The sequence below is a fragment of the Gastrolobium bilobum genome, unplaced genomic scaffold (genome assembly GCF_033153095.1).
Source record: "Gastrolobium bilobum isolate Gb01-03AN ecotype WA unplaced genomic scaffold, APGP_CSIRO_Gbil_v1 utg2195, whole genome shotgun sequence".
Taxonomy (NCBI): domain Eukaryota; kingdom Viridiplantae; phylum Streptophyta; class Magnoliopsida; order Fabales; family Fabaceae; genus Gastrolobium; species Gastrolobium bilobum.
Genome location: NW_026895782.1, coordinates 369561 through 388646, shown reverse-complemented (window position 1 = coordinate 388646; position 19086 = coordinate 369561). Strand labels below are relative to the sequence as shown.

The following is a 19086-nucleotide window of genomic DNA, read 5'->3' as shown; positions in this document are numbered from 1 at the left end:
GATAAGATAGAACTTTATGTGTGGTGGTCCCATAATTTTTGAAATTCATTTGATAGTGTTTTTCAATTTATTTTGGTTTACTTCTAGTGTAGTTTACATATTTTCAAAAAAAAAAATTGAACCAAATCCTCTTCGATGAGATGTCATTTCGTAGATCTCGGAAAACTATGTGGACTAAAAAATAATCATTTGATTCGGATATCCAAATCAAAAGTTATGTCCTTACAAAGTTTTACCATCAAACTATTATTTTCTGTGCCTCATATAACCCAGTGTTAGTGTTGAGATATATAGTCCCGCATTGATTGTGTGGGCAACTAATGTGGCCTTTATAAGGCCTTGAGCTCTCCCACCCTTTGAGCTAGCTTTTGGGGTGGTGTATCCCAAGGTTCTTTACATGGTATCAGAGCTTGAGTGACTATAAGGTCACAAGTTCGATTCTCACGGCCCCCCACTTTCAAGTGGAATTAAAATAAAAAGCACAAAAAGGTAAATCAAAAATTGGGCATGTGCAATTCCACGCTTCTAGCCCAAAAGACTCTTGCGTGAGGGGGCGTGTTGAGATATATAGTCTCACATTGATTGTGTGGGCAACTAATGTGGCTTTTATAAGGCCTTGGGCACTCCACCCTTTGAGCTAGCTTTTGGGGTGGTGTATCCCAAGGTTCTTTACATATCAACATTGGGTGAGTCGCGCCTAGATTGGGCGTGGCCAAGCACCCTAATGCGCCTTATTTGGATTCGACCGGTCACGCTTATTTTGGGCGTGACTGATTGCTATAGATCCGTAAATTAATTCCAAAATACTATATTTTCGTAATTTTTTATTTAAATAATATATTTTGTATTATTTTTCCCCAAATTATCATAATGAATACAAGGGCGCCCTATTTGGATACGTGGGGGAAAAAATGAGGGTATGTCGTAATAAACTCTAGCTCTGACTTTGATTATTGTCATCATAAAAAAGTGAGGGTATGTGGGAAAAAAAATGAAAAATGAATATGCAGAAAATTAAGACAATGTTTATGTCCTTTAAATTAAATGTAACATGGCTATCAAAAAAAAATTAAATGTAACATATATATGTCAAATAGGGGAGAAAACCGACTGTTAACTTAAATGAAATAGAGATGAGATTAAAAAAATAAATATAATAGAGAAACTTCATTAAGACAAGAATCCTTGCACACTAATTAATATTTTGCAAATACAATCCACCAAAAAATAAAAAAAGGTTAAAAAATTCTCGTAGAAATACATAACAGTTCAAAAAGAGAAAGAATTAATTATATTGATAATAACTTCTTATTTTTTGTTGGTAAATTGATAATAAGCTTTATATTAGTCATAACTACGCCCTCGATCTTTATTTCAGATGAGAATAACTATATCAATCATGTACTATAGCTGTCCAACAGAGGATGATATATATACTACTCGAACCATATATAATTCCCATATGATTCAACCACTCACCCCGTAGATGCCAAATGTATCCCATATCTCATTGTAGAGAATTGTACATGGTCTGCTCTGCTTCTGTATTTCCACTTGACAGATTGCACATCAATTATTTTGATCAGAAAATTATTATAATAAATGTGTATCTCTATATAGCCACATGCACCCCATGTGTCTACAACTCTTCATCTTGTTATAAGGAAATTTTATATCCAACAACCTCCAAAATAAATAAATAAATAAATTAGCTGTACTTAATCCAATCACGTGGTTATAGATAAACCACATCCACTACAACATGGCTGGATCTATTTCACACATAGTAGAGATCAGTACGTGCACTTGGAAACCATTAGATTCAGGAAAGAAACCTAGGCCATTAGTTTTTACCGAAAAACTACGCATCCGTTTCAATTTCATTGACTGTATAGAGAATCTTTTGGAGACACCAGAGACGACAAATGCCAATAAATAGGTTTCATGTCTTTTGTCCTAGACCACGATTCTGTGGTCTAAAACATATGTACATTACTTGAGAACTCTTTTACTTTACCATCTAACTTCATCCCGGTTTCAGAAAAAATTCACTCTGCATCTGCGGTGACTTCCAATCCTTTCAACACAACTACAAATAGTTATTTATTTTCCAAAATTTAATACACACAGTAAATTAAATTGAGGGTGTTTTTTTTTCTTGGGGGTATGCTCTTGATTATTTGTATACTATGGCTCATGATATAAGTCTCAAGTGGTATATAATATATTCTCAACTCTACTTTCTGCACATGCATGCTCACTGCAGTGGCACAGAAATTTGGTAGTGAAAGAAAGGAAAATAAGAGAGAGAGAGAGAGAGAAAAGGAGGAATAATAATGAGAGAGATCATATATCACATCAGAGCAAGGAAAGCTCATTCACGGATGTACAAGCTTACAAAAACTAATGAAGCCTTTCGAAGTGTATATCCCATCACGGACAGGCAAAGACCAATATTACACATCCCTATCAGAGACATATACATGCTTTCTCTCTCTCTCTCTCTCTCTCTCTCTCTCTATGTGAATGAATCATTGATCATTTTTCTCTCTCTATCGGTCCCCATTCCTTTTACCATCGTTCTCACATGGTAGCCAAGCTGTACTGTTTCCCACTTCCCCTCATAATCAGTATATCCCAGTCCTCTTTTATTCTCCTAGAAGTACTGTGCGGTACATATGATATATATATGGATCACTTCTCTTATTCTTGCGTGGTTTATTAATTTTCTAGCTTCTAAACACACAGCCCCCACACCCCACTTTTACATAGTAAAGTTTTATATGCTAAAGAAATTACTTAGATATGAAATGATTGATTGATTGGTCAAACCCATTCTAGAAGGCACTTCTGAAGAGAGAAATGATTAGGTGATCAGATTATGGTGATTATTTGATAATTAAAGAGTCCCTCGGCTAAAAAGTCTTTTTGCGGAAGTCAAACAATAAGATTCTGGATCTCGGATCTCGACAATCTTATCTCGCCTGAACTTCACCAGGTCGGACAGCGCAGCGGAAAAACAAAAATATAAAGGGGAGAGAGAGAAAGAGAACACAAGCAGATTTTAATGTGGGAAAACATTCTCCAATGAAAAAATAAAAACTCACGGGACCTAATCCAGTTCAAACATCCACTATGAAAATAATGGGTACAAAGAGTCAAGATTCACCAATGTGGTGGTTAACACAACCTCTCCAACAATGATGATAATCAAATTTTTCTAGAAATGTTTCACTCAAACTCTCTCTAGAGGTCTCTCAAATATAAAGCTCAAAGTTTTGCTTACAAATCTTTCAATACTCAATAATCTTCTTTTTCTCTAACATAGCCTTCACCCACAACTAATAAATATATAGAAGAGGTGAAATCTAGGATTTAAGTTTTAGGATTTTTACAAAACTCCTCGATAGGCTTAGGCTTAGTATTGAAGGAGGAAACCCAACATTTGCCTCACACATGTTCTAATGATTTGTTGACATATATTTAGATTAGCGTGCTGCTATTTCTTCCTCGCCATAAGCAAGCTAAAATTCCCTGCTTGAACCTCACCTCTACCACCTCATTTCATTATGGCATTCCAAATGCAAAGAAGAGAAATGTTAGATAAATTTAATATAAAATCATTAATATAAATATGATACGGTAGCAGGGAAAGGAGTTAGGATGAGAGGTGGGCCAAGTTGGGTCAAGGACTATGTCTTGTAAAGTCTAAGACCAATAGAGCCCAATGCTGTTGGTATGGTTACGGTTAGTTAATTGATAGGAGAATTTAGTGAGAATGAGGTTTATGCCAACGTGGCATTTGTAAAGGTCTATAAAAGGAATACTGTGGTATTGTTGAAGGGCATTCAGTTAATAAAAGTTGTTGGTAGTTACAGCATACAAACTCACGTTTGTATCATTTGGTGCTTTCTCATTGTTGTGGACTCCGTTCATCTTTCCGAAATGAAGATGCAGGAGCTTGCAGATGAATTTCTGCAGTATCGCGAGCAGAATAATCAACATTTGCTAGCTAGAAGGCACTTGTGAAGAGAGAAATGATTAGGTGATCAGATTATGGTGATTATTTGATAATTAAAGAGTCCCTCGGCTAAAAAGCCTTTTTGCGGAAGTCAAACAATAAGATTCTGGATCTCGGATCTCGACAATCTTATCTCGCCTGAACTTCACCAGGTCGGACAGCGCAGCGGAAAAACAAAAATATAAAGGGGAGAGAGAGAAAGAGAACACAAGCAGATTTTAATGTGGGAAAACATTCTCCAATGAAAAAATAAAAACTCACGGGACCTAATCCAGTTCAAACATCCACTATGAAAATAATGGGTACAAAGAGTCAAGATTCACCAATGTGGTGGTTAACACAACCTCTCCAACAATGATGATAATCAATTTTTTCTAGAAATGTTTCACTCAAACTCTCTCTAGAGGTCTCTCAAATACAAAGCTCAAAGTTTTGCTTACAAATCTTTCAATACTCAATAATCTTCTTTTTCTCTAACATAGCCTTCACCCACAACTAATAAATATATAGAAGAGGTGAAATCTAGGATTTAAGTTTTAGGATTTTTACAAAACTCCTCGATAGGCTTGGGCTTAGTATTGAAGGAGGAAACCCAACATTTGCCTCACACATGTTCTAATGATTTGTGGACATATATTTAGATTAGCGTGCTGCTATTTCTTCCTCGCCATAAGCAAGCTAAAATTCCCTGCTTGAACCTCACCTCTACCACCTCATTTCATTATGGCATTCCAAATGCAAAGAAGAGAAATGTTAGATAAATTTAATATAAAATCATTAATATAAATATGGTACGGTAGCAGGGAAAGGAGTTAGGATGAGAGGTGGGCCAAGTTGGGTCAAGGACTATGTCTTGTAAAGTCTAAGACCAATAGAGCCCAATGCTGTTGGTATGGTTACGGTTAGTTAATTGATAGGAGAATTTAGTGAGAATGAGGTTTATGCCAACGTGGCATTTGTAAAGGTCTATAAAAGGAATACTGTGGTATTGTTGAAGGGCATTCAGTTAATAAAAGTTGTTGGTAGTTACAGCATACAAACTCACGTTTGTATCATTTGGTGCTTTCTCATTGTTGTGGACTCCGTTCATCTTTCCGAAATGAAGATGCAGGAGCTTGCAGATGAATTTCTGCAGTATCGCGAGCAGAATAATCAACGTTTCGAGCAGTTGTTGATTACTATGGAATCTCGTTTTCAAGAAGTTCAATCGACTTTTCGAGAGTTGTTGCATGGGTCGAAATCTTCTGAAGCTACACCAGGGCATAGCGCTCCTCATTCTCGTTTCGGTGAGAATTCAGGTGCGTCTCATGATGATCCTAGAGCAGTTTTGAAGTTCGTAAAACCTGAGATACCGAAATTTGATGGCAATGAACCAAACATCTGGATTTTCAAGACTGAATTGTTTTTCAAAATTCAACAAGTTCCTGAATCCTTCAAGGTGGATTTGGCTGGGTTACGCATGGAAGGTATTGCTGCCGATTGGTTTCAGTGGATGTCTACAAGTGGAACAATCACTTCTTGGGTGACGTTTGTGCAAGCGATTCGGGAACGTTTTGGTCCTTCAACTTACAAAGATACTCGCGGAGTTCTCGCCAAATTGATGCAGCACGGTTCGTTAGCAGAGTATATGGCTGAGTTCCAGCGATTGATGAATCAGGTTCATAATGTCAGTGATGATTTGCTCATGACATTTTTCATTGCTGGATTACAACCAGATCTTCAAGGAGCTCTTCAATTACGAAGACCTACTACCTTGCACCTGGCGATGCAACTGGCTATAGCCTATGACAGCCACCATGGAGAGTTGAGATCATCTCTCACAACTCCACCAAAGAAATTCTTTCCAAAGCCTAACCATTCTGATAAGGTAGGGTCTTCGACAACACCTTTGGTGTCCAATACTCCTGTTCCTTCTGCAGCTGCTATTGAATCTTTACCAATTAAAAAGTTATCTACTGAGCATTTGAGGAAACGAAGGGAATTGGGTTTATGTTATACATGTGATGAAAAATGGACCAATAAGCATCGTTGTCAGTCTAAGTTGTTGTTCATGATTGTGGATGAGGATGAACCAGAAGGGGAATCTGAAGAGGAGATCCTTTGGTGCAAGAATGATAATTCTGGGTCTAAGTTGGATGCTGCTTTACACTCATTATCGGGTAATGCAGATGTGAGATCTTTGGTTTTGTTAGCCACTGTCAACACGCAGGAGGTATCAGTTTTGATTGATTCTGGTAGTTCTCATAGTTTTATACGGCAAGAATTGGCTGTACAACTTCAGTTACCAATGGTAAAATCTCCCAAAATGAGAGTTTTTATGGGTAATGGAGAGTTTTTAAAGTGTGACCATAAATGTCCTAAAGTCCAATTGTGTATTCAAGGCCACTGTTTTGTCACTGATTTGTTTGTGGTAGAGCTTTGTGATCTCAGTGTTGTTTTGGGAATGCAATGGTTGGTGACTTTGGGTAGGGTCACTCATAATTACAGAGACCTTATGATGGAATTCACTTGGCAAGGCAAGCACATAATTTTACAAGGAGGGACACATCAGTTGCAGCAATTGGATCTGGTAACAGAAACTCAATGTCATTTTTTGGAAGGTCAGGACAATACTCTTACTGGTGAGGTATCAGCTGAATTGTTAGCTGTCAAAAATAAAATCCCTTCACCTTTATGGCACATTTTGGTAACTTGTCAGCATGTTTTTGATACTCCTACAGTGCTGCCTCCATTTCGTGACAGTTCACATGCTATCCTATTGTTGGATAATGCTACTGCTGTGAGGGTTAAGCCTTATCGATACCCCCATCATCATAAGGAAGAAATTGAGAAACAGGTTGCTGATTTAATGTCTAATGGTTGGATCCAACATAGCCATAGTGCATTTTCTTCTCCTGTGTTATTGGTCAGGAAGCAGGATCAATCTTGGCGTATGTGTGTGGACTATAGGGCTTTGAATGCCATAACCATTAAAGATGCTTTCCCTATTCCCACAATAGATGAACTTTTGGATGAACTTTTTGAGGCTAAGGTGTTTACTAAGCTGGATTTGCGATCAGGCTACCATCAAATACGCATGAAACCTGAGGACATACACAAGACAGCTTTTAGAACTCATGAAGGCCACTATGAGTTCAAAGTCATGCCTTTTGGCCTTACTAATGCACCTGCCACTTTCCAGGCTGCCATGAATGGTATTTTTCGACCATTTTTAAGAAAGTTTATTGTAGTTTTTTTTGATGATGTGTTGATCTATAGTATCTCTTTGGAGCAACATGCTGATCATTTGCAAAAGGCTTTACACTGTTTGCTGCAAAATTCTTTTTTTGTCAAATTTAGTAAATGTGAGTTTGGAGTGGGAGAGATAGCCTACTTGGGACATGTAGTTACATCTACTGGGGTCAAGGTTGATGTTACAAAAATTGCTGCCATGGTTGATTGGCCAGTCCCTAAATCCATTAAGCAATTGCGAGCCTTCCTTGGCTTAACCGGTTACTATAGGAGGTTTGTAAGGAGCTATGCTTCCCTAGCTCATCCTTTGACCGAATTGTTAAAGCAGGATAAGATCAATTGGACCAAGGAGACAGATTTGGCTTTTACTACATTGAAGTTGGCCATGTCCTCTACTCCCATTTTACAGCTACCTGATTTTACATGCCCTTTTGTAGTAGAATCAGATGCTTCTAATCTTGCAGCTGGTGCTGTCTTATTGCAACATGGGAAGCCAATATCTTATTTTAGTAAAAAGTTTGGTCCACGTATGGCAGCATCCTCAGCTTATGTTCGCGAACTGTATGCTTTAACTGAAGCCATCAAGAAGTGGCGCCATTATCTCCTTGGTTCTCATTTTGTTATTAAAACTGATCATCAGAGCCTTAGAGAATTGCTTCATCAACAGGTCTATACAGAGGAGCAACAAAAATATCTCTACAAGTTAATGGGGTATCAGTTTACCATTGAATATAAGACAGGAGCTTCTAACATTGTTGCAGATGCTTTATCTAGGCAATTTCCTGATGAGGTTAAGTCTCATGTACTTACTTTGAGATCAGAACCAACTTTGGAGATTTGGGAGCAGATTAGAGAAGAAAACAAGCGGGACCCAGAGCTTCTGGACATTCATAGAGCATTGGAGGATGGTACACATACTGATCCTAAATTTTCCACTCGATATGGCATGATTTTTTACAATAATAGATGTTGGTTGGGTTCCAACTCTTCTCTTAAGGAATTGTTGTTACAAGAGGCTCACTGCACACCCATTGGTGGCCATGCTGGAATCCACCGTACCTATTTGCGTTTGTCAACTTCCTTTACTTGGAAAAACATGCGCACATATGTTCAGAAATTCATTCGTGATTGTACAGTTTGTCAACATGTTAAATCATCCACTCAAATTCCCTTGGGATTGCTACAACCTTTGCCTATTCCTAATGCCATTTTTGATGATCTCACATTGGATTTCATTACAGCTCTTCCTCGGTCAAATGGATTCACTACAATTCTAGTGGTCGTTGATAGATTGTCTAAATATGCTCATTTTGGCCCTCTGCCTTCTTCTTATACAGCTGCAACAGTAGCACAATTATTTTGTGAATTAGTTGTGAAACATCATGGTTTCCCTCGTACCATGCTGTCTAATCGAGATACTGTTTTTATGAGCAAGTTTTGGCGTCATTTGTTTCAGTTGAGTGGCACTAAATTACTTGCAACTTCAGCTTATCATCCACAAACCGATGGCCAATCGGAGGTCACAAATCGCTACTTGGAACAATACCTAAGAGCTTTTTGTTCTGAACAAAATTCTCGCTGGGTTCACATGTTGTGTTGGGCGGAATTGCATTATAACACATCTGTGCATTCTGCTCTTAACATGTCTCCTTACCAGGCTGTGTTTGGGAAAGTTCCGGTTTTGATTCCTCCTTATCAAAAGGGTGCAGTTCACTTGGAGGCAGTAGACACTATGCTTCAACAGAGGCAAGAAGTGTGGGATTATTTGAAGTTAAACTTGAGAAGAGCTCAAGAGAGAATGAAGCATCAAGCTGACGAGCATAGGCAGGAACGCACCTTCAAGGTAGGTGATAAGGTGTTGATTAAATTACAACCTTATCGACAGTTGTCAGTGGCCCGAAGAGCAAATCACAAACTTGCTAAGCGTTACTTTGGTCCTTATGTTGTTGAGCAAGTCATCAGTCCAGTCGCTTATAAATTGACTCTTCCAGCTGAGAGTTTGATTCATCCAGTGTTTCACATTTCAGTGTTGAAACAGTTTTATGGCAATGATGCACGATGTGAACCTCTACCAGCTGAGATTTTGCAGAACAAACCGGTTCAACATCCCATTGCCATTTTAGATTCGCGTGAAGTGCCTCTTAATGGTAGGAAGAAGCAGCAACATTTGGTTCAATGGTCAGCCACAGTCCCTGAAGATGCTTCATGGGAGGATGCTGAGTTGTTGAGTCAAGCTTATCCACAGTTGCACCTTGAGGACAAGGTCACAGTCGAAGAGAGGGCAGTTGATACGGTAGCAGGGAAAGGAGTTAGGATGAGAGGTGGGCCAAGTTGGGTCAAGGACTATGTCTTGTAAAGTCTAAGACCAATAGAGCCCAATGCTGTTGGTATGGTTACGGTTAGTTAATTGATAGGAGAATTTAGTGAGAATGAGGTTTATGCCAACGTGGCATTTGTAAAGGTCTATAAAAGGAATACTGTGGTATTGTTGAAGGGCATTCAGTTAATAAAAGTTGTTGGTAGTTACAGCATACAAACTCACGTTTGTATCAAAATATTACTTATTAACTTAAACTTTTGAGTTTGAAAAGAGTTGCATTGCAGGGTATCAAAACTTCTGATCAAATGGTCTCAAATTCAATCCTTATTGTCCCATTCTTTTAATAAATATTTAATTATGAAATTTCATAACACAGATAGGTGAATTCATATATTATATACCTTCCATGTCCAATGAACTCATGGTAAGAGAATGTATTAAAACACTTTAATATAAAATTATTAATATAGACATTACTTAAGAACTTAAGCTTTTAGGTTAAATTTATAAGGTCTCCACCATATATAAATATATATAGTTAGATCATAATTCAGTACTCCTACGCTGGATCCTATGACAGCTTTAAAACAAAACAAGACACTCTTAGATTCGCAAGGATAGCAAATTCAGGCTTAATAGATGTTAGAGAATAATATAAATCATTAAAAAGGCCTTCACCCAACACCTTAAGATTTTGGGTTGAATTGGTTCTTTACATGGTATCAGAGCCTCAGTTACCATAAGGTCACGAGTTCGATCCTCATTGTCCTCCACTTTCTAATGGAATTAAAAAATGAAAAACACATAAGGTAAACCAAAAATTGGACCTATATAATGTTCACGTTCCAAGCCCAAAGGGCTCTTACGTAAGATGGTGTGTTAGAGAATAATATAAACCATTAAAAAAGCCCTGACCCAACACCTTAAAGTTTTGAGTTGAAGTGATTCTTTACAATAAAAAGTATAACTTGGCAAGTTGATTTAACTGTTGGTGTTTAAAGAGATTGGAAGAAAATTTTAGGCCCAAGTTATGTGCTTCATACCCTCTATTCATGATTCAACTGTTCGTCAAAAATGAATACTGTCTATATACCTATGTTTTTGCTAGTTCATCCTTCAAGTATATGTTGGTGCAACTGGTGATATTTGAAAAAGTTGTAAATCACCAAATACATATTTAGAGAGTGGCAAATATCTTTATTATGCCCCTATTTGGAATTAATTTTATAGTCAGTTTAAAGAATTAAAATTTATAGAGAATTAGAAGGTTGACTCACCTTAAAAAGGTAATTAATTTCGGTGTATCAAAAAAAATGATAAATAGTAAAGGGAGAAGGTTATAAGACACGAACATGCATATGCAAATTGATTCTTTTACAGCATTCCACTCGTGTAAAAAGATTCTGAAATTGACAGGTCAGAAGTTGGGGGAAACTAATTAATTGACCTAGGATTAGTAAAAAAAAAAAAAGGTTAAATATATATGCATCACAAACTTCCATGAATCTATGTTTCTAATGTGTAGGTAGGAGTCAAAAGTTTTTCCAAAGCTCAGGGTCCATATGTGATGGCTAATTGGTGACTTTTTCTAATCATTCATGCATCCATCACAGGATGGTTTTCGAAGATTAAAAACAACATCAAGCGATAGGACAAGTTTGTTAGATGCAATTAGACAATTAGTGACGTTATTAGAGATGATTGGAAGGTGACTATGCAATATATATATGGGTTTTATAAGAGTTATGTTGTAGGAAAAGTGATTGTGTTATGTTATAGAGATTCGTTTTGCGTGCCGAAGTTTTTTTTTTTTTTTTGCTGCGGGTCCTACAAAATGTTGTATGTGTAGGAAATTTTTTGTGGTCATGTTAAATGATAGATAATAAACTCTATATATATATATATATATATATATATATATATATATATAATATGAAGGTAATGCATGTGTGTAGTTTTGCTAGTCTATACTTTCTTTCTAAAACTCTTGAAGGTTTAGGAATGTGACAATGCCTTGCAAGAAGTTTTGCTATTAATTATGTAGTTTTTATTTTATCAGGCTTTCTAATAGCCTCTTGTCTAATAGTTTTGACGCTAGATGGAACACTTCGTACTTCTTGTACCATCAATAATTTGTAGAATTTATCGTTGTTTCACAAATTCAACCATTCTGTTACATATAAAAATTGTTATTGTAGTTTCCCCCAATAATTTAAAGTTAAGTTTTTGGATTAAAATGATTCTTTACATGGTATCAAAGCTGACGTAACTAAGCGGTCTTGTGTTAAAACTTCACGGCCCCCATTTTATTAATAAAAAATAATTAAATATTATAAAAAAGATTAGCACAAGTAGACTAGATCTGATGCATCCTTTTCCTTCGAGTCAAATGGATTTTCCTACGAGGGATGTATTAGAAAAATATAAAAATTATTAATGTACGTAGTCTTATATAAGAGTTTAGAGTTTACGCTTAAACTCTTGGGTTGAAATGATTATTTACACATTCAAATTCAGCCTATGTATAAAATGTTATTTTCATCATAAATGTAAAAATGGTCTGTGTATTTTGATAAAAAAAAATTATCATTTTCCATAAAGTAGCTAGTTACTTGAGAATTTTAGTCATGTATTTGTCGAAAGGACAATTCATGAAGATGCGAATCTTATAAAGATAAGGTTTTTGGTCATAAAATGTACTTTAAGATTGTTATCTTGATTTTGAATTTAACATTCCAACCATTAATGTAACTAAAAGAAAATTTTAATTTTTCTATAAAAAGTATCCTTCGTAAAAATGAAATAGGTAGTAAGTCAAACACAAAAATGTTGACGAAATTAAAAAGCTATATATGGATGATTGAAAGTTTTATGCCATATACCCTTTTCTTAGGATAGTATATATACCTGGGGGGGCCTCTCCTTAAATTAAAAAAAAAAAAAAAGAATTATGCGAACGTCACATGTTAAAAGCGAATGTGGACCATATATTATACCATGGCAGAAGTAGATTCTCTGAAATCATTGTTCATTAGCTTAAGTAGAAGATTTTTTTTTTTTTATAGAGTTAAGTGTATATAGTGTATATCAGTTCAATTAAAAAAAAAAGCAGTGACAAGTGACGACACGTCAATAATTGCAAATTTTTTTTTTTCTATACACATCAGAGTTAAATTAATTAATCAAAGTAATTATTAGACAGAATTCAGGAATATCCCCACCCCACCAAGATGAATGTACTGTATGTTTTGGTTAAGCTTGTGTAGTTTTCACGGGGTTTCCTTTTCCCTTAAACACTCACTATCTTCAAGCAGCAGCAACAATTAATAGCTAGCTAGTGATGATAATTAAGATGGCAATACCCCAGGCCCAACTTCTGGGATATGATCTTAAATTTTTCGTGTATATAGGAATTCATGTACACTTGTTAGGTTAATTTGCCAGCTGTAGCCTAGCCCCATCTTCACGTGATCAGCTATATGCCCTTTTGTTTTCTTCTTCTCGATCCTTACCTATTCAATCCTATATATCACCTCTTCCTTCTTTTACAATCTCTACTATACACTACAACTCTCTCTTTCTCTTTCTTTCTCTCGAGAAACCCTTAGAACCTCTCAACTATGGAGTCCTCAAAGATCTATGCTTACCTCTTCATTTGCATGCTCTTTATCTCCTCTGCTACTCCCATTCTTGGTTGTGGCTATTGTGGTAAACCCTCAAAGAAGCATAAACCTAAAACCCCCATTGTGAAGAAGCCACCAGGGACTGTGCCTCCAGTTACTGTCCCTCCCATTTTGAAGCCACCAGTGACTTTGCCTATCCCTCCAATTGTGAAGCCACCAATTACACTTCCACCAATAGTGAAACCCCCAGTGACTCTCCCTATCCCTCCGGTTACAGTTCCTCCGGTTCTTAACCCACCAAGCACTGGAGGGAAGCCATGCCCACCACCTAAATCTCCAGCACAAGCTACATGCCCTATTGACACACTGAAATTAGGTGCTTGTGTGGATCTCCTTGGTGGGTTGGTTCACATTGGTGTTGGAGACCCAGTTGTTAATGAGTGTTGCCCTGTGCTTCAAGGACTTGTTGAGCTTGAAGCTGCAGTTTGTCTTTGCACCACTCTTAAGGTTAAGCTTCTTAACCTCAACATCTTTGTCCCACTTGCTCTTCAGCTTCTTGTCACTTGTGGGAAGACTCCTCCTCCTGGTTACACCTGCTCCCTCTAAACCAGTTAAGTGCCCCCACAAAACCCTAATTTATGTTTTCGCTTGCATTTTCAAAGAGCTGCTCTTACTTCAAAAAATAAAATAAAAAATTATTTTGTCCATGTTCTACTTTTTTTTTATTTGTTAAATCACAATTTAATTTCTTCCTTAATTTCTATAAATTAAATCCTACCCCAGATTTGGAAATTGAAGTATTATTAAGTTCTCTTAATCATTGGCCAAGTCTATTTCTTTTAAACATACATGCATGTTTATATAATTAATCGTCAATTCTTTTTCTTTAAATTAAAAAAAAAATAGTGATCCCATGCATATCTTACACTATTCTTATTTTTAAAATAAAAATAAAAAATATATATTTCAACATTATTTCTCTAATTTTCTTTTCCCAAATAAAGAAAGTATAAAAATGATATAAGGTTTTCAACATGTAAGTTTCGTTTATTGCGATAGGAAAGTTACTATTTTTGCAACTCTGTCACTTCCTCTGACTTTAAACTCTTCCTATACGATTATGAATAATGTTGTCAGGCACACTAAGAAGATAGATCACATGCAATAATGGATGCGTGATTTAATATCTATTTCCTATCAATATATTGTCCTAGTTTGTACCCGTGAACTTGAAGCGTTTGTCTCATTGGATGTCATGGTTATGCTTTGCAGGTGAATGGATTGAGGGATATCTGGTCGAAATCGACATGAGAGGATGTCGAGCCAATCTATCTTTCTCTCTCTTCTCTTTTTATTCGAATTGATGTTGTTTGTCTGGCTAGTTATATATTATTTCTAAAACCATTTGTTTTAATTGAGATTGTTTAATGTATGTTTAATTCTAGGCAAGTAAAGTAGCACCGAACATGTTTCTTTGTGAAATGTTAAAATATTTATATGATTTGCGTTTTGATGAATCTCGGCTTCGTGTTTCTATTATATTGTATCACATTTGTTACAAATAGTCATGATCAGCTGCTCAACTTCAATTTTTAGCTAGAAATATATCTCAAGCATATTTTGTGAGCATGGAAAAAGATCATTTATAATTTTAGGTTATAAACTATGAAAAATGTTTGACTGCAAAATTAATTGTATTATAATTTATTTTTTTCAATAGCCTCGTTATTATCATGTGAATTTTGCGCCTTATTAGAATCCATGAGTGGGTTAATTAGGGACATGATATGACGTACGATTCCACCTGAGAGAGAGGGAAAAAAACCCTGGTTTTGGTTTTCAATGGGCTGTGAAAGTTTCTACCTTTCATTCTAGATGATACTTTTAATATTAAAAGAAATAAATAAAAGCAGCATGCTACAACACAATTCACGAAAAACGGCAATGTCCAATTTAGGCAGGGGTTAAAAGTTTTTCCTACGTACTTTTAACTATTTATATATGAATTAAAGATAGTATATAATTATAGGAAAAAATGTGTGTCATTTTAAATGACACACCTTACATCCTTTCTCTCTCACAAAGAGATGAGATCTATATCTTTAAAACTTTTTTCCCATCTCTCTTCCATAATTTATCTTTTTCTCTCACTTAAAATAACACAACTTTGTGTCATTTAAAATGATACGCACTTTTTTCATAATTATAATATTGAAATTATATTTTTATTTTATTTTCTAGATCAGTAAATAGTATCTAAAAAGAGAAAAAAAAACAATATAAATTTAATATTATAATTATGTATTTTAATTTTTTTCATTTCCCAATTTAGGCACATACTGGGTACTGTAACTCGGATTCAAGAAATTTGCTATACCAATTTCACATCTTGTCCCAAATTACACACCTTGTTGAATATCCTAATTAATTAACTGTATATCTGTTGTAAGCCACACTCACACTCTCTTCCAATAATGACATGACATTTCATGCAAAATTCTACGCAACTTTATTAGGAGATATTCTTGTCTAGATTTATAACATGTTCGGTAATAATTTATTTTTTAAGTTTTTTTAAAAAATTATAAAAAAATTAACCTTAAAATAAGTTAATTCAAATATACATTCAATTTATAATGTAAGTCAAAAATATACTAATAAATTGTTAATATTTATTAATTAATTTATTATGATTAATTATTGTTCATTAATAATGTGTAAATAAATGTTATTAACTTGATCTGAATTTATAGAAAGTCTGGCCTTTATCACACCTAATTAATAATTATGCCTCTATCAAAGCAACATCTGAGCCCCACTCCAATTGCAATTTTCTTTCGCTACATAACTTTTCCCCTCATAATTTAAAGGAATTCTTTCACTTTAGAGCAAATCTAATCCCATATCTAGAAAGACGGAACATTTACATTTTATATAATTAAAATATCAATAATGAATATTTGATTACGGAAAGTAGTTATTTAGTTTATCCGAATGGTCATATTGTATAAAACGATAGCCATACTTTTTTTGAATATTAAACGATAACCATTCTTGATAAATGAATAATCATTTTTCTTAATAAGAAATACTTATTTGGACTTTTCTTTTCTCATGTCATATGAAATAATATTTCTCATGTCGTAGACATAACATAACAAATGGTGGGCTCATCACTTGTTAAAAAAAATAACACGAATTTCAATGTCTCACAATATGAGAAAACAATCTCGTATTACATAAGAAAATTATTTCCCTGAAAAACTGAAGGTGATAATCTAAATTATCCACATTTGATAGAGAATTTCTGAAAAAATTTACAGGAATGTGATTTTTCTGAAATTTTGTTCTGTGAGCAACATTCAACCAAGAATATCATCCAAAAATATCACCCAGAAGGCGGTATTCTTGGATTCCCAGAGAAATGAAAAATTTAACACATTTCTATCAATATTTTACAATCAACCAAACATAATATCAAGAAAATTGATCTAACATTCCGGAGAATATTTTAACCTACCAAATAACTTTTTGTAACATTCCCGGGAAAGTCAATTTCCTACCATATTCTTGGGAATCGTGATTCTCGGATAAAAAAAATTTTCTCCTATATCAAACGTTCCCTTAAATAAAAAAAGTCTTTCTGCTCATTAGCTCGTGACATATGGTTACAATTTTTCCAATAACTATTACTATTATTATTCAAAATAAATTTCTAAAAAAATGTCGAATTAATTGAGAATATGAATTACACAACTTTAGTATATGTTTGAAAAGTACGAATATACTTATCATCAAAAAAAATTATCACTCTTATAATCAATTTAATCACCGTTAATTTTCGTTAGTCTAACGGTTATAGTTTATTGAGAATTAATAATTAATTAATAAGTGTGACCCAATAAATATTATTAATTCCCAATAAATTATAACCGTTAAATTGACGAAAATCAACGGTGATTAAGTTAATTGTAAGAGATATATAAACTTTTTCTGTGGCAAGTGCAGTTGTTCCCATGTTTGTTTGAATTAGTTTGTTTTAAAAATAATTTTTCTAAAATCTTTCTAAGATATAGTTTTACACTCACACAAAAAAAAAGTTACTTGTTATAATTTAAGTTTTTCTAATGCTTCGAACCTAAACTTGAACAATGGGAACTGCGCCCTTATAATACAGACGGTAATTATTTAGACGTGATGCTTTTATGTTCTTATATCCTATGGCTTTTTTAAAGAATATTAAAATAAATTTAATAAATAATACAGAAATAATAACAATTTTTACTACAGTTATTTATTTATTTTTTCTCTCATAATCTAAGAAAAAAATATAAAAATAAATAAGTCCTAATTACATTTTTTTTTTTAAAAAAAACAACAGATTTGCTGAGTCTCCGAGTTTCAAGCAACATAATCTACCATAGAAATGTCAAAGACTAAGTTGGAAGCATCTTCTGCATTTTACCCATTATTAATAAGTAACATGTTTAGATTTTTATCTCAAAACTAAAATTAAAACATATTGTTGTTGTGGTTATCTATTGAAAATATCTTACATACTCCCATAGTATTGAAAACTCAATACATTTTTTACTAAATTTGAAAGAAAAAAAATATAACTAACTTTTACCATTTTATCTATCCTTTTCTGGCTATTTTCACTTAAATTTCACTTTTTTTTATTTTTAGTAAATCCCATAGTATCAAAGATATGCTCATATCTATTTATCATTTTTATCTAGAAATGGATATTTATGGATACTCACGTGTATTTAATTATTCAAAATAAAATGCATAAATTTTAATGTGAAAAACTAAATAAACTTAAACATTAGATACCAAATTTTTTTAAAAAATATTAAAAGAATATTACAAATAACATATCAAGTGAATTATATTTTACAATAATCAACCCACATAAATAATTATTATATAAATTAGGTACAGTTTTTCTAAAACTTTTACATTAGGGACTCATTCATTAAAAAAAGGTTCGTTTTTTCTGCAGTTACTACAGATAACTTATCTGCAGTAAACCAATACGACGTCGTTTTGGGACGGAAATCATGGTGTTTTTGTAATTTTAATTTATTTCAAGGTTATAATAGTCTTTATATTCATAATTTTTTAAGATTTCAATACCAAAACGACGTGTTTTGGGAATAAATGCAGATAACTTATCTGCATTAACTGCAAAAACATTTTTCCCTTAAAAAAAATCATTGTAAAATAATAATAAAATATAAGTTTTTATGATCACATAACGAAATAAAAAAAAATCATGTGCAAAATATAAAACGAGAAAATATATTTCACGAGTATATATATCAAAACTCTCCCCCTTAACTCCATATTTTTGAATCAGTTACCCATTTCTTATTCGGCCATGGATAACTCTCACGAATCTCCATTACCATACCTAGGTTTGATAATCTTCAAACTCGTTTTACCTTGAATTGAGAAAAATACAGTGTCTATGGTTCATTCGTTCTTGGTCCTGAAAATAAATTAATTGAATTGGTTTTATTTGGTGTTGGGGGTGTGGAGGGGAATTCAATCCAAAAGTAAATCAATCAAGGAGCTAGCCGTATCCAATTGGAATTTGACATTATATTTACATTTTGTAAGTTGACTTATAATCGGTTATAGAATATAGATGTTGTGATCGGTTCAAACCAAGCATTATTTAACATGCTCGCATCGCCTAGTTTTATTTTTCTAAAACAGCAGAAAAGAAAAAGCAGGGCTTCATCTAACATGCTCGCATCGCCTGCCCGCGCACAACACAACATATACACATAGCAAAACAGCAACTGAGAAAAAGTACAAGACATGAGATCATATTCATCTGGAAAATAGCACCCATGAGGAGTGTGAATTTGAAAGAGCGA

General features: G+C 34.2%; 1 protein-coding gene across 1 annotated transcript; it reads left to right on the top strand.

Moving 5' to 3' along the window:
* The first annotated feature begins 13192 nt into the window (after nt 1-13192).
* Nucleotides 13193-14542, top strand: LOC133295957 (36.4 kDa proline-rich protein). Its single transcript, XM_061494896.1, has 2 exons — nt 13193-13805; nt 14468-14542. Exon 1 carries the CDS (start codon nt 13193-13195, stop codon nt 13799-13801), a length of 609 nt encoding a protein of 202 aa, XP_061350880.1. The 3' UTR covers nt 13802-13805; nt 14468-14542.
* The last annotated feature ends 4544 nt before the right edge of the window (nt 14543-19086 follow it).